The sequence below is a fragment of the Molossus molossus genome, unplaced genomic scaffold (genome assembly GCF_014108415.1).
Source record: "Molossus molossus isolate mMolMol1 unplaced genomic scaffold, mMolMol1.p scaffold_m16_p_3, whole genome shotgun sequence".
In the NCBI taxonomy this organism is placed as follows: domain Eukaryota; kingdom Metazoa; phylum Chordata; class Mammalia; order Chiroptera; family Molossidae; genus Molossus; species Molossus molossus.
The window spans coordinates 71,425,652-71,449,353 of record NW_023425366.1 but is presented as its reverse complement, the minus strand read 5'-3'; the positions used below and the strand labels follow the sequence as shown (position 1 = coordinate 71,449,353).

Below are 23,702 nucleotides of genomic sequence, written 5' to 3'. Positions count from 1 at the left end.
AAGGAAGAAGGGAAGAAACAACACAAAGTAACAATTAGCTATCACTGCCTTGCATGAGTTCCATCTGTCTGTCTTTTCTCCTTTTATACCCATAATACTTCCTGGATCATGGAGCTTGGAAGAAAGCTCTTATATACATATAGTGCTATGGTTTTATTCTTCAAATAATTTTAATGTACACATAATTTGGGTAAATAAATATAAGTAAATTAGACAGTTAATTATTTTAATAGAGTTTATTAAGGTATAATTCCAAACAATTTTAAGTTATTTGTATTCATCTTAACTAGATAATATTAAACAAAATAGATGACTATAGAAACTTAATTAAAGTTAGCAGAATATCTAGTCATGCAAAGTCAAGTCATGACAATTGTATTTTATTTACTAAACTAATTTTTTAATATATTTTGGTAGATGAGGGGGCTTTTTTCATTCCACAAATAGGTGTATGTACTGTATTTATTTAGAAAATCATTGAGAAACTATGTGCAAATGATTTTTAAACATATATTCTATTTTCTATATAATCTATTTAATTGGTTGCTTTAATTACCAACTCACAATTTAAGATTAGTAATTTACCAATTTACATTTCATCCTATGGTACTTTGTAAATGATATCACCAGTTCTTTGATATGCTATCATTAATAGAAAACTTTGTGTTTCAATATAGGAAGAACATTCTTCGTTTCCTCGATGCAGAACGAGATGTCTCAGTGGTCAAGAGTAGTTTTAAGCCTGGTGATGTCATCCACTATGTACTTGACAGGCGCCGAACACTAAATATTTCTCAGGATCTGCATAGCCTCCTCCCTGAAGTTTCACCAATGAAAAATCGCAGATTTAAGACCTGTGCAGTTGTTGGAAACTCTGGCATTCTGCTGGATAGTGAATGTGGAAAGGAGATTGACAGTCACGATTTTGTAATAAGGTGAGCTTAATTCTTTTCCTAAAGATTGTAATTTCTTCAAAGACATTAATATTAAGGATTATTGAAAGCTCAGACAAATATTTATCTATGATATCTTTTACATTTATTCTGAATTATAAAATTAAAATTATTGTATCATTGAAAGAAAAGATTTACACCAGCATTTCATTTGAAGTATGGCAATTTTATTAGATTTAATATTACATAAAAAAATGTTTTCTTACTATTTCTTCTTTATACTTATTAAATTCATATCATGAGTGTGAAAAACAATTAATTATATTTGTGAATGAATTAATTCACCTAATTATATTTATACTCTTTAAATTAAATGCATTATATTACTTTATTTATTTATAAACATTATGAACATTAATATGCAGTGATGTAATAGATGTAAGTTAATTTTCCTTTATAATGATAATTATTTAGCAGATTCTAATAACATAATTTAACAATTTTATATCTGATATATTAGGCCAAATTGTCATCATTATTCCCTATACTTGGTATTCATTTTAGTTTTTGAGTTTTCACACATAATAAAGCACTTGTTTGTTTTTCATTGATGGTAAACAGATATTTTGATGAATCATATGCTTGGTTAACTTTTAATTAACTGAAGAAAACACAAAAGTAGAAATAGGATCTTTATGTGAAAATAAAGATTTTGAAATAATATTTTTGAAATATATTCTTAAAAACAAGTATAATTATACAAGTATTCATCATAAATAGGCAATAATTTTTTATAAACAATGATAGTCAAGAAAAGCCTTAATATGGCACTATAAGGTAAATATAATTCACAACAATGAATGCAACTACAAACATTTGGCCTTATTATCTTACCTCTTCTCAGTTGGATGCAGGATAAAAGATTCACTTGACATCACTTGAGGCTTTAAAACCTGAACTGTTAAATTGTTTGGACTGAGGGAAAATGCTGACATATATATATACAAACAAAGTTGTATCCAAAGAGAAGGTAAAAATACTTGATGAGGGAATGGCAATGGAAGAGGAAGTAATGAGCTTCAGACATTGAAGTCTGTGCGAAGTATGGTTGTGAAAAAAAAGCAAAGCTAGAATTTCCAAAGAGACTAAACTCAGGAGACAGTCAAATAAATAAAGAAGTAAAGATTTTAGAGCATAATAGAAATTATTGGAGTCCAAAAAAGGTTACTTTAAGTCTATTAATACTGAAGATTATAGGATCCAAGTGTGATGGATTCCTTGTTCTTACATCCCTCCCCTTTGCATTGGGATCTATATAACTCTCGAGATTCAGCCCCACCTTTACTCTGAAATTAAGACCGTAAGTGTTTGCTAACACCTCTATCAGGTTATGTAATTATCGCTTCTTTTTTTTTTTTTTTTGGTGAGAACAATTAAGATCTAGTATCTTAGGAACTTTGAAGTTCGTAATACAGTATCATTGACTATAATCACTATGCTGTGCATTTGATTTCCAAAACTTATTTATCTACTTGTTGCAAATCACTTACTGGCATTTGAGCATTTGCAAATGGTAGAGTGCTCTTAGGAATAGAATTTCAAGTTCTTTACACTTTCCTAGGCTACGATCATTTTAAAAACGTATTTAACAAGAACCAAATGGGGACCAATAAGTCTATAACTGTGTTATGGTCTTACCAAGAAGTATTAAAAACAAGAGGAAAAGCATCATAATGAAGGCACGTAAAATTATCACCATAATTATTATTTTCTTTTTCCTCTATTATTACTAGTTTTCAAAAATAGACGTTGGAATCCTCTAGATTAAAGTATGTATTAGCAAATGTAGCTCAGGATTGGGTTTCTGATTTTTTCAAGAACAACTTTATCGAGAGTCCACTTATCCTTAGAAATAAATCTTTGCTGAAAAACCATCTTTGTTGTATAATAGCTACTTGGGGATTTCATTTCTTTGCGTCTCTTGGACACAAGCGTCTTTAGTGACAGCACCGAAGACCAGACCTCTGTCCTTCTAAAGCAAGTGTCTTTCTCACAGAGTTCTGGCTCATCGTGCGCAGGAACTGTTTCCTTCCCCAAGTATGTATGGCCTTTTGTTATTGTACATGTGTCTCTTCTACCCTAGAACGTTCTACCCTAGTTTTTATTTAAAACTCAATCGAAGCCTCATTCCTTGAAATAGTTTCCCATCCATATCAAACTGGTTAAAGTTGTTAAAATTTAATTAACGATCTATAGAATCTTTCAAATGTTTCACTTACCTGGAGATGTATTGTATGTGATTTTGCAAAGCTATAGTTCTGGTTGGTTGGTTGCATGTTCCCAGCTTATTTCCCACTTTTTCTGTTAGATAGTAAGCTTGTTATGGGATAAATTATGCCTGGTCTGCTTGCAGAGGGCACTAATTAGTTCCTTGACCCCCACAAGGATTAGATTTCCCAGTTATTATACTCAATTTGACCTCTAACTTTATAAACCAAAACATTATTTTTAGATAAAATCTTTATTCAAACCCTGGCCAGTTGCTCAGTTGGTTGAAGCATTATCCCGTATCCCTGATCAGGGTGCATATAGGAAGCAACCAACTGATATTTTTCTCTCTCGCTCTCTCCTTTCCTCTGTCTCTAAATATCAGTAAACATAATATTAATTCAATTTTAAACTTCACCTTTATTTTTTGTGAAAAAGTTTAAAAGAAATAAAATACTTTTTTTTTTTTTTTTTAATGATGTACCAGAACACGTTGTTGAATACAAAAGGTATTTCTTGCTCCAAATAGTTCTTGTACTGGGGGATGAGGGCATGGGGCATATAGATGGCATTATCTACCTGTATATAAATTGTAGCTTTGGAGAACATCAACTTTAATACCTCACACAGATATTTTCCAATGAGCCTGTGAAAAGTGCCCTCTTTGTATGTTTGGCATAAAATGGTAGCACTACATAAACACAGACACACAAGTTCATTGTCATGCATTTCTTCTCCTGGAGGGGATACTCCCTCAGTGGCTATTTATACCACCAATAAAGTGCTGGTTTTACTGGGGTATTACACAAAATAGGAACCCTGATCAATATCATCACATGATGCTTAAAATTAAATAAATAAATGGCAATCAAAGCCTAGTTTGGATTCCCTAGTGACTGACTAAATAATGAACTGATTTGTAAAATTTAGGGCTCATACACATATATACCTAAATAAAAGAAACAAACAAGAGAAATAATTTTATTTCTTAATACACAATGTCTAAAATCATAATTCAAATAATAGAGTTATAGCCACTTGTTCAGCATTGTTTATATGTCCAACCCTCAGAACACCCAGCACATGGTTCCTCGATTGGTAAAAGCCATGTTGCAAGGAGGGAAGTTGGGCTGAGACAGAGAATCAGGTGTCAGTCACCCCCTCTAGTTGAAAATATCTTGCTTCTCTTGACCCGCAAGCCTCTCTGCTAGGAAAGATATGATAAAGCTCTTGTGATGTTGTTTAATTTAAGTTGATGTAATTTGATCTGGCATTGATGTCAGTTACATAGCTTTTTCCACCTTCTTCAGAATAAAAGGAAATTGAGGCATAAAAGAAAAATTCTATTTATTTATTTAGCTTTATTGAGATATAATTGACATGTAACATTGTGTAGGCTTCAGGTGTACAATGTGTTGATTCGATACACCTCCTTCAGGTTACCTATTTCTAATTTCCTTTTGGTGATGAGAACATATAAGATTTACTCTCTTAGCAACTTTCACATGTGTAATACAGTATTGTTAACTTTCATCTCTAAGCTGTGCATTCGATTCCCAGAATTTATTCATTTCCTAACTGGAATTTTGTAGCCTTTGACCAGTATCTACTCATTTCCCCCACACCTCAGACCCTGTTAACCATCCTTCTACTCTCATTTCTACAAGTTTGGCTTTTTTTTTTTTTTTCATTATTGATTTTAGAGAGAGAGGAAGGGGAGGGAGCGAGATAGAAACATCGATGAGAGAGAACATCAATTGGTCGCCTCCTGTATGCCCCACCTGGGGATCAGGCCCACAATCTGGGCATGTGCCCTGACAGGGGATCGAACTGGTGATCTCTTGCTGCATACCACTGAGCCACACCGGTGGGGCAAGTTTGGCTTTTTTGATCCCACATGGAATTAATATTATACAGTATTTGTCTTTGTATGTCTGACTTTCTCATTTTGCATAATACCCTCAAGTTTCATTCATGTTGTTGCAAATGGCAAGAAAGGAAGCATTATTTTAATGATACTCACTAGACCTACTTCTTCAAACATTTTGAATCCTCTGGATGTGCTGCCTTGAAACAGGAGGAAGTTGTACTTTCCTTTATGTGTTTCTGCATCCATAGAGCAGGCACAGGCCAGGATCTGCACAAAATCGTGTTCTGTGCAATGTATAATTTTATATCCAATATTCTCTTTTTCTCCTCTGGGATAAGCTCTTCTTTTATTCAAATAACATCTATGTCTATGGTGTTTTTAAGTGAAGAGAAGTAAAGTTTTAGGCCTAACATTAGCATTGTTAACTAATAAAAAGATATTCCGAATATTCAACCAAAGTTACACTTCTAACATCAATTATAATGACGTGTGTAGACTAAAGAATGAAAACTATATGTGACTTTAAAGTTGTGAAACTTTCCTTTACATTGATGCTTATAGGACCAGTAAATTTAAAGAACTCCACAAATAATTCACTAAAATTCTTCTCCCACCTAAGTGCCACAGTAACTATAATTCTACTTATCAAAACACATTTCTTTGGCATTATTCTTATGATAAATTAAAATGAGAATAAAAGGTTAAAATGTAAACATTAAATGATTATCTCAAAGGTACTAAACACTTACAACAGTAGTTAATTCATACAGCAAACTTGTATGAGTGCCAGCCATAAGTCAGCCACGAGTGCAGCACAGTTATAGAAATGACTACTTGTGCATTCCTTTCTGAAGGAGACTTGGGGTAGAGTGGAGTCAGGATAAATCTCTGAAACAAAAAGTCTCTGAAAACACACAGTAAATGTAAAATATTTTTTATGGTTAGCTTTATTATTTTAATGCAGAATGACTTAGAAAATATTTGAAAGGGAGAATAAGGTATGCTTCCAGTACTGAATAAGACTATACAAACAAAGAATTTTACCTGATGTCTGATGAAATATTCCAGAATTACTCTAAGTAGATAACTAATGTTTAGAATCACACCCAATACATTTTAGGAAGATGAGAGGGAGAGAATATGAATATCGAGGCTGCACAGGAAAACCGTCACCCATATAAAGTCCCAACAGAGTTCATTGTAAACTGGTGAGCAATATTGGATGAAATTGTATGTCTTTCCTATCTTTGTTTTTTTTTTTTTTTTTTCTAATTTAGAATCTGAGATTATTGTATAAACTATTTCTACCTAGGGTGTTATTTTTTTTACCTACTCACAGAGCCTACAGAGTGATCGAATTGCCTTTGTAAAATCTTCTCCCCTAAGTTCACCCCATGTGTATTTATTTATCTAAAGGTAAGCTATAAAATTTCAACAACTTAGAGTTTAGACGACAGCATATATCATTTATATATCACCATAGACAAAAAATAAAAAAAGAATAGTTTAGAAAGCTACCTTCATGCACTCTGTTTAAAAGTATCTTTTGAATACTCTCTTAGTTTTCCTTTTTTATACCTGATGTAGTTGTAAAATTATTGGAACAGTATATATATTTTTTCAAAATATGTTTTTATTGATTTTTTAAAGAGAGAGGAAGGGAGAGAGAGAAAGAAACATTGACGTGACAGAGAAACATTGATCAGCTGCCTCTTGCACGCCCCCTACCGAAGTTCGTGCCCAAAACCCAGGCATGTGCCCTGATCGGGAATCAAACCATGACCACCCTCAATCCACTGAGCCATACTGTCTGAGCATGGAACAATATATATCTTACATTAAATAATACAGCTATTTAGTCATGAAAATTGTTTTGGATTTTGCAAAACAATGGTGATGTGCTTTTCAATTTTCCTACAGTTACTTTACAAGTTTTTTTTAGATAATTCACTCATGTATATTAACAAAAAATGTACATTCTAATATTTGTACTTTCTATATTAAAGAATTTTATAAGATTAACAAAAGTGGTTTTCTAATGAGAGCAAAAAATATTTAAATATTTCCTAATCTTGATGCTGAGAGATGATGAAAAACAAAACCTCATTCCATTTTCTCTCTTTTTCTCCCCTGCCAAATCTGAGTAAATAAAATTAGAAATAGTTGTAGTGAATGTATATTTCTTCAGGAAACTAAAGTAATAAGATCAACATGTTTTACTTTATGATGACATAGCTTCCTAAGAGAAGGGATGATATGTTTCACAAAAGAAAAAGATGGAGGGATTGACTTGCCTTCACTGATACAATGTGGTTTTATAACTCCATCAATTTTTCATTCTCCACTAGTGGATAATTTACAGCAAACTTTAAGTAATCTTTTTTTTTTTTTTTTTTTTGGTACGTGCCCCTGGCGGGAACCAAACCCAGGACTCTGGTCCGCAGGCCGACGCTCCAACCGCTGAGCCAAACCGGCCAGGACAAAGTAATCTTCTTGACTTTCAATGAATGTCTACTCTTTTATAGCAAAAGTGACTCTTTCCTAGGAAAGAAAAAATTCCTGCTTTTCTATGTTTTCACAAAATGGCTTTAATACTTTCCCAGCCTCTCTCTCAAAGAATATATTTTCCTTAACTCAAATGTGTTAATTGCAAACAACTAAGTTTCTGGTAGGCATCCAGGTCCAGGGAATTATAAAGACTAAAAAATTCTTATTGATTAAAATAGTTACTTTATATTTTAGGGATAGCAACATTGGTTATGTGATATTTGCTGCATATATTTTCTACCTTATACTTAATATGTTATTCATATTTTTGATCAGTGAAAATTTAAAGTGTCTTTAATTATCTTTGTGATATATATAGACTTTAATTATGAAATGTATGTCTGGGTAGAAATCAGAATTTTTATTTTACTCTTGTTTTTTAAGAATCTTAAAATTCAACTTAAAACTAAATATGGAATTTCCTGTTTCTTGTGATGTGAGATAAGGCTTGAACTGCTTCCTTCTAATTATGTCACTCCTTGGATAAAAATAGCTTATTTACAATAGATACTTTTTAAAATGGAAGTGACAATGACTCATTAACTATTTTAAATTTTAAAACATTTTCTTAAAATACTTATTCCATTTTCTAAAAATAAAATATTATAAACAGATACCATTACTCATTTATTAGTCCAGCAAGAACTTTAAAAACTCTTCATATTCAGTGCAAAGTTGCAGTGATTGATGTTGGCACTCCTGTAAAATGCTTTAAAAAATGTAAATTGATAAAATTTTTCTAAAAATCAAGTTGACAATGTCTCCCAAGCTTTAAAAATAGTGTATTTCTCTACTCACTATTTCCAGTTCCAAGAATCTATGCAAATGTGAACTGTTTTGGTAGAAAAGCATTTTATAATGCCGACAAGAAAGGACGAGTAAAAATCGTCGTACATCTGGATGTTCAGTCACTCAACAAACGGAAAAGAGGAATCTGAGGCACAGGGACCAGTAAGCACAAAGACAAATGCTTTCTGTGGTCTTCCAACAAGACAGAGTTTGTGACCATTCTGTTACTACATTCAGAACGAGCAAGTGTAAAAGGGGAAATGGCAAGGGATTTTGGGATTAAATGAGGAAGGATTATTACACCATTTTAAGGATTTACATGGTATCCTGTAGTCCAAGAAAGACCCTTAGAGTATATTTGTTTGTTTTTGTCGAGGTTCTGTTGCTGTTTCTCTAAGCAGGAGAGGAAGCTGCTTAGAGGTACAGAAGCATGAGCATATTTGCAGATAGAAGGACCATGATAATAAATATCAAATCAAAGATAAGAAAGAGCACTCAGTAAGGAAAATACGAGAGGAAGCAACATATGATAAAATTCAAGTCATCGTACAGAGTAAGATAATAAACCAAGTTAGATGATATAATTAATATTCAATATTATAGAGATCATCCTTCCCTGACATCAAATAAGAATGAGTAAATGGCCCTGGCCGGTTTGGCTCAGCGGTTAGAGTGTCGGCCTGCGGTCCCGAGAGACCCGGGTTCGGTTCCCGCTAAGGGCACGTACCTCGGTTGCAGTTTGTCCCCGGCCCTGGTCGGTTGTGCGGGTGGCAACCACTCGATGTGTCCCTTCACGTCGATGTTTCTCTCTCTCTGTTCCTCTCTCTTTCTCCCACTCTACCTGAACAAAAAATGGAAAAATGTCCTCAGGTGAGGATAAAAAAAAAAAAAAAAAAAAAAAAAAAAAAAAAAAAAAGAATGAGTAAATGGGCAATTGATCATATTTCAAAACATGGTTTCAGTTTTGGGTTTAAAGTATTTGTTATTTTTCATCTATCAAACTCATCTGTAAATGAACACAGACCCAAAACATGTACTCCAAAGCCCAATGCAAACATTTAAGTATCTGTTGTTTCAAGTGATAGATTGTTTAGCTTTGGTCTTTCTTATAATTTATTCATTAACTCCTTCATTGTTTTATTCACCTATTTACCAGGAAGTGAAAATACTGAAGTGGGGAACAGTCTTTACATTGAGATTATCACAGTCTAGTGAAAGAGATAAAGTAATGAATTAATGACATACAGATTGTTTTATCAGAGGTACACAGAGAAGTGGGTCATGAGGCAGAGAGAAGATGTAAGTGATGGCCAAGAATGATTTCCTGAGAGAGGCAGCACTAGAGTTGAGTCATGATAGCTGAGGAGGCAAGTACAGAAAGGAAAGAAAAGAGAGTGAGACCTAGTCCAAACTGGTCTATGATGCTCAAAGGGACCTGGGTATGGGGACAAGTGGCTTTTCCAGTACCAGGAGTAGTTTCAGCACACTGGTATAGTAGGTTGTGTGGGTCAATAGAAGCCGGCTAGGTTGGAGAGGAAGGCTGAGAGACAGGTAATGCAGGGTTCATTCTTCTTGTTAAGGACGTTGGGTTTCATTTTGCATGTGGTCTGTGGAGCCACTCAGTTGAGGAATGGCATGATAAAATTTAAATTTTCAAAAGATTTCTAGGTGATAGGTAAATTAGTGGAAGACAAAGATAGTAATACTGAAGAGTCTAAGGGTAAAGATAATTGACAAAGTAAGACAGCGACAGTGGGGGCAGATGTGGAAGCAAATTAGGAAAGTCAAGGAATGGTATATGAGTGGTGTAATAAATGGGAAGTGGAAATGATAATGAGCATAAATATGCTAATTTTTAAATGTAACTTTTTTTTTTATCCTCATCCGAGGACATTTTTCCATTTTTTGTACAGACAGAGTGGGAGGGAGAGAGAGGAAGAAAGAGAGAGAGAGGGAAACATCGATGTGAAAGGGACACATTGAGTGGCTGCCACCCGCACGACTAACCAGGGCCGGGGACAAACTGCAACCGAGGTACGTGCCCTTAGCGGGAACCGAACCCGGGTCTCTCGGGACCGCAGGTGGACGCTCTAACCGCTGAGCCAAACCGGCCAGGGCTAAATGTAACTTTTTTTTTGAATGACAGAAAATGAATCTTGAAGAACCCAAATCATTTTTCATTGGTTCATCTGAGGTAGTGAGGATTAGGTTAACAAACTACACTTTTCCATAGAACAGTTTTGAGTGACTTTCTTGAGTGTACACAGTAAGTTGGAAAAGGAAGCAGAAACAGTTTTTTTTCTCTCCTACTCAAAGTCCAATACTTTATGTTCAATTTAAGATTGGAAATACTTATCTTTTTGTTTAGGAATAACAGTAAGGTTACACTAGATCGATAGATTTTTAGTTGCATGTATATTCTGAAACATGAAGACTAGTGAGAAAATGTCTCAATTAGGGTATATCTCAAATTTTGAGGACTTACCATGAAAGACAGAAAAAGGAATGTCTAGGCTAACAAAACTAACTGAAGAGCAAATAAAGCCACACACACAAAAATTTGATAACTACATTAGGTGATGAATGTGTTAACTAAACTGTTCTGGCCATCATTTCACAATATAGATCCATACATCAAATCATCATGCTGCACACCTCAAACTTACACAGTATTATCTGTCAATTGTATCTCATTAAAGCTGGGGGAAAACAATTTTAAAAAATCAAAGAAGTACAAAATAATTTTTTAAAAAAGCAAGCTGACTTTATAACATTGAGCAGTTTTTTCAGTTGTGGTCTATGGAACATCTGTGAGAATGTCCTCCTTTTATCACGTACTTATTGTGTGTCCAACGAATGTCAAAATATACTAAAGATAGCTAAGTATGCAGGAGACTCAAGACTTTTTCTCTTGAGGGAGCTAACATCTTAACCAAATGACAGAAATCTCTGAATCAGGTATATCTGATTTTAAGTTCCAGTTTTTTCATTGGAGATATATATATATATATATATATATATATATATATATATATATATCTTAAGTGGTTTGTTTGCTTCTCTCTCTATATATATATTTGTTTGCTTCTCTAAATCCCAGTTTCTTCACATTTAATATGAAGAGAATAATACCCATCTTTTAATTTTGTTGGTTTAGAAATAAAATAAGATAATGCATGTGAAAGGGTCTAGTATAAATCCAAGTATAAGGTAGTTATTGAAGAAATGTAAACTTTTCTTCCTCTGATGGAGTAGAATTATTATTCATGCTGATAAAATTGTATCTGTGACATAGGTACACAGAAAATGTAAATATTTGCAGTTAAATGGCCATTCTTACTAAGCAGCACATATTCTCCCATGAAGCATAATGGAAATGATGCTTATTTGAGAGTTCAGAAACCTGGATCCCCTGCTGGCATTGCTGCTAAATATAGTTGTGTGACTTCTAACAATAACGTAAAACACTTTGGGCTTCAATTTCCCAATATGCCAAATGAGGCAGTTGAACTAGGTGGACTCATAAATTCTATTCTCTTTCCAAAACGCCATGACTCTATTTTTGTATGATTCAATAGATATCTTTAGAAGAAGACCTGTCAACTTGCATTGTTTAAATTTTTACTTCTGGTGACCATGTTTTATAAATATATTTCCTCCTCATCAGTCAACTTGTAGAAATAACATTTTCCACTTAATACTGTATCATCTGACCTGGCTGTTTGTTTCCCTTGGTCCAGGAGTATTGCCTTTCCTCCTGGTGTATGAAAGCAAATGTTAAGACTTAAAATCAGGAGAAGAGTATAACTTCTTAGCCAAAGGAAGACACGAATAGTTTTTAATAACTCATACAGGTTATTGAAAATGCGTTGAGGTCAGGGGCTTGGAAAGTACAAAATATGTAAAAAGAACCAGTAAATACTAATATTATTACAAGAAGTTTGTTTCACGTCAACATTATTTAATATAGTTTTGGGAAAGGGACTCTGACGTTTTTCTGGTAGATAAGACCTCCCACTTCCCAAATCTGCTTCACTGGCAACCACTGAAATTCTTGGAACCAGAGAAAATAATCTTTTCAGTATATCTTTGAACTTATGCCATTATTGGAAACTTTTCTTTAAGAACAATAGCAGTCAGTATGGTTTCAAATGTCAGCAGTGATTGTCTTCTACAGGGAGACTTACAAGTGCTTTCTGTTTCAAAACTTGCTTCACTTCTGTTTTTGGTACTGGTTTGTGTGTGTGTGTGTGTGTGTATTTCCTCATGCAGTGAACACAAATGATGCTTTTAATTTGGGCATAAAAGTAACTTTAATTTTACTTTTGTTTGTTTTTCCATCACCATTTATCCCTTCTATGATCTCTGTCACCTCTACCAACACCTTCCCCCACCTCCTCAATCACCATACAGTTGTCCATGTCCATGAGTTCTCTCTTTTCTTTTTACTCAATCCTACCACCCCCACCCCCACCCCCACTCCAGAGCTGTTTGCTGCTCTTTATCCATGAGTCTGTCTACTTTGCCTGGCAGTTCAGTTTGTAATCTGGAGTATAAATGAGTAGGGTGAAGTACTAGGAGTTAGGAGAATTGGGCTCATGTTTCGACTCTAACAGTACCTGAGTGGTATTAAGCATGAAATATGTTTTTTAGCAAACATAAAAATTCAACATAAGAGTTTTGTAGCCTGTAGTTTTGAGTATTCTCTCATTAGTGTCAAGTGTCTTGTTTATGTGTGTTTATGGTGTGTGTGTGCATGTGTGTGGGGGGAGGAGGAGAGAGAGAATACGTTTATTGGATAATCAAAATCATTTGAATCTGCAATATTGTGTAATACCTTTTGGATTTATATGGTTTCAGATTCAAAATTAGGTTCAACTCTCAACTCTGAAGATTTGTAAATTGAAGCTCCCCCCGCATTTATAAAATATTATTACTGATATTTAATTATATAGCTGTTCTTTATATTTGAATAAGCTAGGCATGTGTAGTATCAGGCATAGGTAGGTAGCAACTGTTAGCTCTTATAATGGTTAGTGAATTATACAAATGAGTGGACTGAACAGCACAGTCTCCAGTCAAAAGCATGGTGATCATATAAAGAACTGGAGTGATATTTCCACTGTGATTCATAAATTGTTTAGAAAAGATGTTCAAAATTAGAATCCCATAATTAATTTTTGAGTACTTGTTTGACCTTTGACAATAAACATAAGATTCCTAAATATGATTATTAAAAATTTTTAAAAACATTTTGAAGTTTAAAAATGGAAGCAGTAGTTTCATTAATCTATTGTTGCATTATTTAACATGTATTTCTTCAACAAACAATTATCAAGCAGCCACTAGATACCAAATTCTGAAGGACCTCAGGAGAGTTTAGGGATATAAAGATAAATTATGAGGTCTATTCTTCTTGGAGTTTTCAGTCTGATGGAGGAGACAGACATGCAGAGAGAAATATCAAAATAGTACGATAACAGTAATAATAAAGCTAGACACAAAATATTTCCACCAGGGAGATAGAAAAAATTAATTATAAAATGAAAGAATCTAAATTTTAAGGCTGTTCCTTTTGGAAGAGGAAAGATAACTTCCTTTTGAAGGATGTCACATTTTCATGGATATTTCCGTGTGCACGTCATCTCACCAAGGCATTGTGTGGATGTGCTTGTGTGCACTGTAGCCTCGATGATTGAGATCATTAATAATCCTACCCAGCTTGTTAAAATGCTCTGCCCTTCACTTTAACTTTTTAAATTCTCCAGGCATGACCTTCTATATGTAATTTAAGAAAATTATTAATATTTGGGAAGCTTAATTTTGTGCCTTTTATATTAAATATATTTGTGATCTATTCTTTATTTGTCTAAGGTATTCTTTAATATCTAACTCTTGGACAATTATAACGTACAATAAACTTTTAAACACATCTTAATATTTCATGGGATGTGCAACAAAAAGCAGAACACTATCTGGATTCAGCTAGAACTGGGAGTTTCATTTTTACAAATCACAAACTGAAACTATTATACTTTAATAAAAAAAAAATGGGAGGGGGGAGAGACCCTAACAATTGGAAGAATGTTAAATGCTTTTTTTTTTTTCTTTTTCAATTTATATTGCTACTTACCATCCTTATCTACCATCTTTTCTTATGGGAAAATCTTGACTCTTGAATGTTTTAAAAAAATCAAGATGTTTTTAAAAGTCAGCCTTTAGAACTTCTCTAGTTTTCTAATTTTTTTGGATGATGATGGCTCTTTTTAGAAAACAATAGTCACTTAAAATAGGTACATCAGTGAAATAGTATATATTTCTTGTTTAAGTTTAAATAATTTGAACTTGAAAGGATGATTTAAAAAAAATAAAATTTGGTCTATTTTAGTTAGCATAGCTTCTGAGAATTAAACATTGTAATCACTGTGGTTAAAATGCAGTTTTCAGCTTAATACATATTTGTTTTCCTTAGGTTGCCTCCAAAACACATACTCTATCAACTTTTTAATGGATTATCTTTAATATGTTGGACAGAACTAACACTTAAACATAAAGATTTAAGGGAACCAGAAAATTTGGTGTAGAACTCACAAACCAACAGCCTGGGGGCCCAGTCCAGGTGGTAGATTTTGTTGTTGTCATTGTTTGGCATTTATCATCACTGTCCCATGAGAGGCTGCCCCCTTTAAATGGGGAAATATATAAGCAAAATTACCCATTTTCAGAGTTATGTTAATCTCTGGTCCAAGGGTTTGTGTGTTTTCAGGCCTGGTTTAGAGCAACAGCAGCGCTCCTGGAAGACCAAGAGATCCAATGCCACTGTAACTCTCATCTCACATACACAGAACACACATAGACACTCCCATTATTATTATAGTAACTTCTACTAACTTCATGAAAGATGTCAACTCTCTACAAGCAACTAAATATGACAGAATTTAATACATAGTAGAGTAAAGATATAAGTTAAAATTTCGAAACACTGACATGGAAGCAATAGGTTCTGACCAAGAAATCATTGCATTTTAACAACAGTTGTGACTCTTCCCAGATAAGAGGCCAGAGTGTGTTGATGAGAGAGGTCAGGTCAGACAAATACATCATCTTAAGTAAAGGGATCCAGAAAAGTATGTGGAGTTGTCTGATGCCATTCACATCTAACATAAGCAATGTGTGTTGTAGACAGAAAATTCTGGAAAGTAAGGGTAGGGATAAATTATGAAGCCCCTGACAAATATCACCGAAGATTTTTGGATAGGATACTAACATGATCAAATGTACACTTTAATAAGATGATACAATTCTTGACACAGAGAATGATAATGCTGAAGTCCTTGTGTTGAAGAACTGAGTAGAATGATATTCCTCAATATTGTTTAATAAAGATGCATAGTAAGATGATGTGCAAGAATACCTGTACTTTTTCATTATAATTCATTCTATTTTTTATTATTTGTTAAAAGTTGCTGATTAATGACCCCAAATTTAATTAATGATCAACCAATGGGTCTAACTAATAGTTTGAAAAATAACTAATTAAGAAATGATTGTAATGATAGTTCAAAGAAACATGGTGATGCCTAAGCTGAAAAAATATCAATAGGAATAGAGAATATATTCAAGAGAAGTTTTCTGAGAAGAATTTTCAGGGCTCTGTAATAAATCTGATATGGAAGATTAAAGAATTATAGAGATCAAAACCTTTCAGCCACGTCCAAACTGTGACTTTCTACTAAAAGAGAGCATGAGAAGGTCCACTTAGAATAAATATGATGTAATGAATGTGAAGTTGCCTTAGCCTACCTTATAATATTAGAAAATAAAACATTTATTTTTATCCACTCATGATATGATAATTTTCTGAATGCTTGATTGGTATCGGAATGCCTAAATCTTCTGGGCATTATACCCTCTATCTTTCCAGGACCACGTGTAGAATAAATTATATGTACTAAGTTAGAAATCATTTCTCAACCTTACATTGTACTTTTAAAAATGTAAAAAATAAAAAAAGCATATTTATAATTTGACAAACAAAAAAATTAAATGTCAAAGCAATGGTACTATGAGGACTGTGATGGCTAATCACGAAAAATTAGAAAACTCAGATATGTTTCCTGCAGACAGAGTAATGACCCCGTTGTACATAGTTTAGTAACACTATAAATAGCAAAGAGAGAAAGTTATGGTTTCTCTGCCTTAGTTTTCTGTCATGGGTGATGAAAGCATCAGCCATTATATTGCTGGAATTCTGTTTTCCTCTTTTTAATGCACAACAATTTTTAAGAACATAAACCCATGCTGAATCAATTCTTCCCTCTGTAAAACAGTGGGAACTGCTCAGAAACCACTGATCACTGGAGTAAGTCCAGTTCCCTGATTATGACGAGAGCCTAAAAAATACATTCTAAAAATTCTACTTGGTTTCCTATGCTCTTGTCTTAAATATTCCGATCATGGATTTTTACCAAGACAATGAACAAGAAATTTCTCAATAGCTATCAGAAATTTCCCTTTACACCCTTTCAGAAAAATGTAAATGATCCTACTTATTTCATTATAAAGGAAGGATTAAGAAGATATGTTTAGTATTCATTCTATATGCAATTTCAAGGAACATGACATTTGTAATAGGTCATAATTCACTTTTGTGAAAAATAAAACAATCATGCAAGTTCTTAATTATAATAAATGGTAAAATGAATAGGTCATTTTTAATACTTTGATAATTTATGTAGTATAGTAGTAAGTTTTTTACAATGCTCATGAAGTTTATGAAATTGTATAAATATATTGTCAAGCCCCAGATAGGAAACAGAAGTTCAAGCTCTTACCTTAAAAATTGTTTAGTGCACACAACTATGCCCTGACAGCCAGTGGCTGAGAGACCTTATTTGTTTTTATTTATTTAAATATTTTTTTCTTTTATTGATTTTTTTAGAGAGAGAGGAAGGGAGAGGGAGAGATAGAAACATCAATGAGAGAGAATATCGATTGGCTGCCTCCTGCATGCCCTCCACTGGGGTTTTGGCCGACAACCTGGGCATGTGCCCTGATGGAGAATTGAGCTGATGACCTCTTGGTGCATAGTTTGACGCTCAACCACTGAGCCACACTGGCTGGGCTGTGAGACCTTGTTTTCAATTGAGAAAAATATATTTGCAAATTATCCTTCCCATGTCTTATTTTTTTTCTTTACTTCTCCTGTTATTCCCTTTACCCTTCTCTATTTTTTTATTTTTTCTTAAAAAATAGGTGATGACTTATAAGTAGTCACACCACTCAAAATTAAGAGGACGCCAAGAAAAAGATTAAAAATGTGGACTCAGAGTGGAAAACTTGTTATAACCACCTTCCCAGATTTCCCCAACTCTTGCCTTTTCATATGCTAGAGTTCATCATAATCTCATAATCGTCTAAGGCAGAGGCCTATGGAGTCTAAATTTTTTTTTAATCCTCACTGGAGGATATTTTTTTCATTTATCATCTGATAGCGTGAGAGAGAGAGAGAAAGAAACATTGATGTGAGAGAGACACATCGATTGGTTGCCTCCCGCATGAACCAACCAGAGCCAGGAATGAACGCCAACAGAGGTAGCTGCCCTTGACCAAATCGAAACCGTGACTCATTGGTCTTGCGGCTGATGTGCCAACTGCTGAGCCAAACCAGCCAGGGCTGGAGTCTAATTTTTAACTTTAGTGGAAGTCTTGGAATAACTCTGCCCTTTAAGGCCTTACTTTTAATCCATTGCTTTATATCAGAGGAGATGTTTGTATTTTATATCATATTTAAATTCATTTAAATTGCTAATAGCCCTCCAGTACTCTCTTAATATTTTGAGATAATTTCAAGTATCCTCTCATCATTTTAAGATCTGAGTTCCAATGCTAAAGAATAATTGTCCTCTCGGCAATACAGCTTGTTCATATGTAGTTTTTCATAATGGACAAACATTTTTTATAAGAAACTAAATCTTCAAAAACAGAGAAAAGATAATAAAAATAAAAATATATTTATTTCTAAATTAAACTTAATGAATAGACTTTACTTCTTATTCTCAACTAGGACAATTTCCTTCTTATAGGGCAGAGAATGTAGTCTAATAATTTTGCTATAGAGTTTGATTTGCGTTCATGAGAGATTACAGGAGAGTGAGGAAGGCTGAAACCTCCATTTTAGCCAACTAGTCTTTCAGACCAGACACGCAGATCAATGCAATCAATGAGATGATAAAAGCCACAGCTATATCACATTCAAATGCCACCGAAATTGTGACTGAATCCTCTAAATTTATTCTGTGGCCTACCTCTTCCCTTTTCGTTCACAGGGATTAACTGGTGCACAATATTAAAGAGTTTAAAACCCGCCTCTACTACACACAAGCTACAATTGTGCAATTTACAGCACTCAGTTTCTGTCTCATGGGATTACTATGAGAGTTCATATAATATTACATGCAAAGGAAATAAAATTTTCTGACACATAATAACTGCTCTGTGAAACCTAGTTCTTCTTCTTCTTAATGTCATAAAAAAGTCCATCACTACCTTATATATAAACTATTTCAAAGTTCTATTTGCTGAGCCTAATTCTCTTGTACACTTATGTCATATTCTTTTTAAAAAATTTATTGGGGTGACACTTGTCAACAAAATTATACAATTTTTAGTTGCGCAATTCCACAACACATCATCTGGACACTATATTGTGTGTTCACCACACCAAGTCATTCTTCTTAAGTACACTTGGTCAGGTCTATGAGCTTCTAAAGTCTTCACATTGCCTATGATGTCAGATTTGCTCTAATAGTCAAGATGTTATGTAATCAACCATTAGTGTACCCCAATTAGTTTCAGGAGTGCCTAAATTCCAGACAAAATAATTTATTAAATGGCCTATAAATAAATCTTTTTTCTACACTGTTGCTCAGTAAATTTTTTTTATTTGACGTGCTCTTTAAATTGCCTGCATACATTTCTTTGGGCTCTCATAATAGGTTGTAAAAGGAAAGAGTATTTTAAAAAGATGAACATTAGCTAATATTTATTACCAACTCTAATCAAGCAATTCTGAGAGGATATTTAAATATTGTGTTCCATTTTTCCCCCCAATAGCATTCTAATTAGTATTAATAGTTTCAATTATAGAAAAAGTTGGATTTCTGGGAGGTTATATAACTTGTCTGAGGTCACACAGATTGGAATGTGAACACCGATGCCCATATAGCTACTAATAAAAGATGGTTGAGGGCAGAAACTAATCTAAATAACCCTTATTCCTTAAACTAAGCCAAAGTTGGATATTATTAGGCACATATATAAGATTTCATTTGATTAAACATACCATATTAATTTCTTGGCATACCTTCCCCTTCAGCTTCCCACAAAACTACATTATTAAATAATATGTATGCAGTTGTAGCAAATGTACCCAATGACACCATTTCAGTTTTAGTCTAACATATTTCTCAGTATTTGTCTTTTAGAATGAGCTTGATTTTTTTTTCATTCTGTGATTTCCCTAGAAATAATATGACACTATTCTTCCCAACCTTGCCAGTAATGTAAACAAATCTGGATTTGTCAAAAATTTCCTCCTCTTTTTAGTCAGTTATTTTCATGATATGTGTCATTAGCATTTATTTCTATCAAGTTTAGGATCTTCCTGTTATTTTACCCGCAAGCATAAAATGTGATGTGTGTATTTTTGTGTTCATCCACCTACTGAAAATGCAATTCATCAACATGATATTTCATTTCTATTTCTTTTTTTTAAAATATGTTTTTATTGATTTTTAGAGAGAGAGGGAGAGGAAGAGAGAAAGAGAAACATTGATCTGCTGCCTCCTGCATGCCCCACACAGGGGATTGAGCACACAGCCTGGACCTGTGCCCTGACAGGGTATGGACACTCAGCCAACTAAACCACACCGGCCAGGGCTCTCATGTCTATTTACACTCTGTTTACTACAAAATGATATATCACGTATAAATCAACTGTTAATCCTATGTTTCACATTTGAAAAATTCATCAATTAGATAGTTAATCCTTTTACAAGCATTTTGAACATTTTTTCCCTCAAAAAATCTGAAGTATGAATATCATTTTTATATTCAATATACTTAAAGCCCTTTGTTTAATAACTGCTCAGGATTTGGGAAGTGTTATGGCTGAGTTGCTTTATATAAGATGTTTAAGTCCTGGGAGTCTAAGTCTATAATCTGAGACTAAATGGTAAAGTAATCTCTCTCCTCCAGGAAGGTGGGGCGAATGATGAACATACACATTTCCTCTGACTCTGAAGGAAATCATATGTGTAAATAATGTTAATTAGGACTTCTGTCCTGGAATCATTCTAAAGTAGCTGTGCTTTTCTTTTATATGCTCTATGGCCTTGTGCATATTGTTTTTTGTTTTTTTTTCTTTTTTATCTTCACCTGAGGATATTTTTCTTTTTATCTTCAGATACAGTGAGAGGGAGAGGGAGAGAAACATCGATGCGAAAGAGACACATTGACTGGTTGCCTCCCACACGACCCCGACTAGGGCTGGGGACGGACTGCAACCTAGGTATGTGCTCTTGACCAGAATCAAACCTGCAACTCATTGGTCCACTGGCCGATGTGCTCCTGCTGAGCAGAACCAGCCAGGGCGGGCATATTAACCACTTTGACCTCAGTTCCTCATCTTTAAATTGGAGATAATACTACTCCTTACCTCAAAGTATTGCCACAATTATTGGTTTCAAGTCTATTTGAGGCCTACTACCCTCACTTCAAGAAAGTCAGAAAAACTTCTAGATTGCATGTTTTAGTTTCCCCTCGCAATTTTGAGAGAGTAAGAGGAACATTGATCTGCTGCACCCAGGTATCAGAGATGATTTGTTCTCCTGGCTCTTCAAGGTCAAAAGCAAGATGAGAGTAGATAGAAACCGTACACTTCTTCTAGGGGGCAGAAAAGAGAAGAAACTAGCTCCCTTTTCATGGTTGATTGACAAATGTGGTCCCGTTGGTGACAATGGCTTGGGCTAAGGGATTTCAATGCTAGTACTGAGAAACACACAGTGAGATTAGCCAAATGAGATAAAGGATGCTAATTACATGTTTGGAACTTGTCTGAACATAAACTAATAGTGAGAAAGAATAGAATTTATTCTGTGATACACTCAGTTTTCATACTTAATCTATGTTATATGTGTAAAGAAGTAATTAACAACCTCCTATATCACAGTACACGCTGTTTTACTTCAGTATTGTGGACGATTAGTCCTGTTGGTAGCACAAATGTATGCGATGCACCATGGGATGATTAAATAAATGAGCATTATCTTATTGATATTACTATTACTAATAATAAATGAAAAGATTATATTTTTATCAGATTATATCGTAAAAATTATTATAAAATAATAAGATAGCAGAAAAAAAGAGTTCTGAACATATGGTGTAGTCTTTTCTACGTGAACTTTTAAAAGAACAGCTGAGCAGTTGAGAGAGGGAGCTCTTAGTTGCTTAGACTGCTGAACTATAATATAAGGGAAATGAAGGGAATATTGACACGTCTGAGAGATATGTCTTCCTAGGTAATTCTGTGATCTTGAGGTGTTATACATGAAATAAGCATTTCTTTCCTTAAAAATTAATGAATGAATGTTAAAATTAATTTTAAAAAATTATATAGCCTTGATATAAACAAAAGTACCTTCAGTTCTGCATAAAAGTTAGGTTAAAAGGCAACCACATCTAGTGTGGTATCACAGAAGAAATTTCGGCAATCTAGAGAACAAGAGGACCTAGCTACATTTCGTCAGGTTTTTCAGTAATGATGGAAAATAAACACAAATAAATTGAAAATTGGGCTGCTCAAAGTAAACAGGGATTTGGCCAACATGCCTAATTCTGTGTATATATCTTCGGGGTTTTATTATGTCAAAACTAGTTGGACAGTAAAAAAAATCAATTTGCTAAAGAAATAGAGCTTAAGTATATTAAATATTCTTATGCACTTAGTAATTTCGACTCACAAAATCCATCATTTAAAAATTGTCCACTCTTCAGCTTTATGGGATTAAGAATAACATCTAAAATAATGTGTTACTTCATAAATGCTTGCTACACATCGAGGCTACTTTTGAATATTGTGATTTCTAAGAAGATTTAGAGAAAGGAAGATTAAGTATGTGTGATTGGAAATCTATTCATAATCTTGCTCAATCAGCAGTAGTGCTACTAGTATCATTATGAGGTTCACAACAAGTCTACTGAATTGCTGGAGTGCAACACAGCTGGTTGGTTATTTTGGCTCACTTAATGCTTGCCCTGATTATGTGGCGTTCAGCTAATTATATGACTAAATATCTGACTCAACCACACAGTAGTGAATTTATTGGCCACATGTGGGCATGACGTTAATCTTTCCTTCCAATGAAAAATTAGACATAGTCACTCCAAGGAACATGAATCAGCTGGGCTCGTGGAGCCAGCATCAATTATATTTGTCCACATGTCTTTCTGTCATGCTGTGTCCATCCCTTCCAAAGCCTGTTTGGGCTATGCTCAGGTCATAAAAACTTTACAGTAAAGCTCATGTAGATTACTCTTTGATCTCCTGGTTCCCTTTACTTAGCATCACAGTCATTTAACATTTGTTGATTGCATCACATCACATATGTTAGTGTGTCTCCTAGATCAATCTTATTCTCCAGAACTGTTTTTCTATTAGTTTCCTTTTGCTCCCAAGGTGGAAAGTACCTGTTTTTCAATACCCAACTTTATTGATGAAGGTTTTTTTAGCTTTTAAATGACACATGTTTCAAAAACATGCTGAATCAATGCTAAAAGAATGGGTGTTAGCAAACTTGGAGGTGGAGTAGCTTTAAATATCTGATAAGAAAAAAGCATTGAAAGCATAAAGTAATTAGGTGGGTTTTTTTGTTTGTTTGTTTTTTTCTGAAAAGATCATTTAGTTGAATGTTATATTTGTTCACTTTAACTGGGTTGGCTCAGAACATTTTTACGAGTATAGAGAAAATGAAGTATAGATATGGTTTTTCTATAGTGGGTATCCTCTGAAAAGTATTGCTGAGGAATTCTTGAAAAGAAAGATATTTCTGAAGCTACTTCTCCTGACAGGAACATGGTATCTAATATTAACAAGTGTTGACTATTTTTTATCTAAGGAAGTAGAAGTGTCTGTGATAAAGATGTGCACTATACGTTTTCCCACAATTCATCTTCTAATCTGCTTGGATAGAATTTTAGACTATTTTTAAAGCCAGTGTGGAGTGCATTTTAGGACTTCAAAAATTATCATGCCCTCAGTCTTCCACAAGTTC

General features: G+C 33.9%; 1 protein-coding gene across 9 annotated transcripts in view; it reads left to right on the top strand.

Moving 5' to 3' along the window:
- ST8SIA4 (ST8 alpha-N-acetyl-neuraminide alpha-2,8-sialyltransferase 4) overlaps positions 1 to 23,702 on the top strand; it is a 119,620-nt gene that overhangs the window by 17,890 nt on the left and 78,028 nt on the right. For all 9 annotated transcript variants that reach the window (XR_004961825.1, XR_004961824.1, XM_036280968.1 and 6 more), the window contains one exon: positions 678 to 935. Coding sequence is in view for 7 of the 9 variants with exons in the window: in XM_036280968.1 (XP_036136861.1) it covers positions 678 to 935 (258 nt within the window). In the remaining 2 variants the exon portion in view is untranslated. The remainder of the gene's footprint in view (positions 1 to 677; positions 936 to 23,702) is intronic.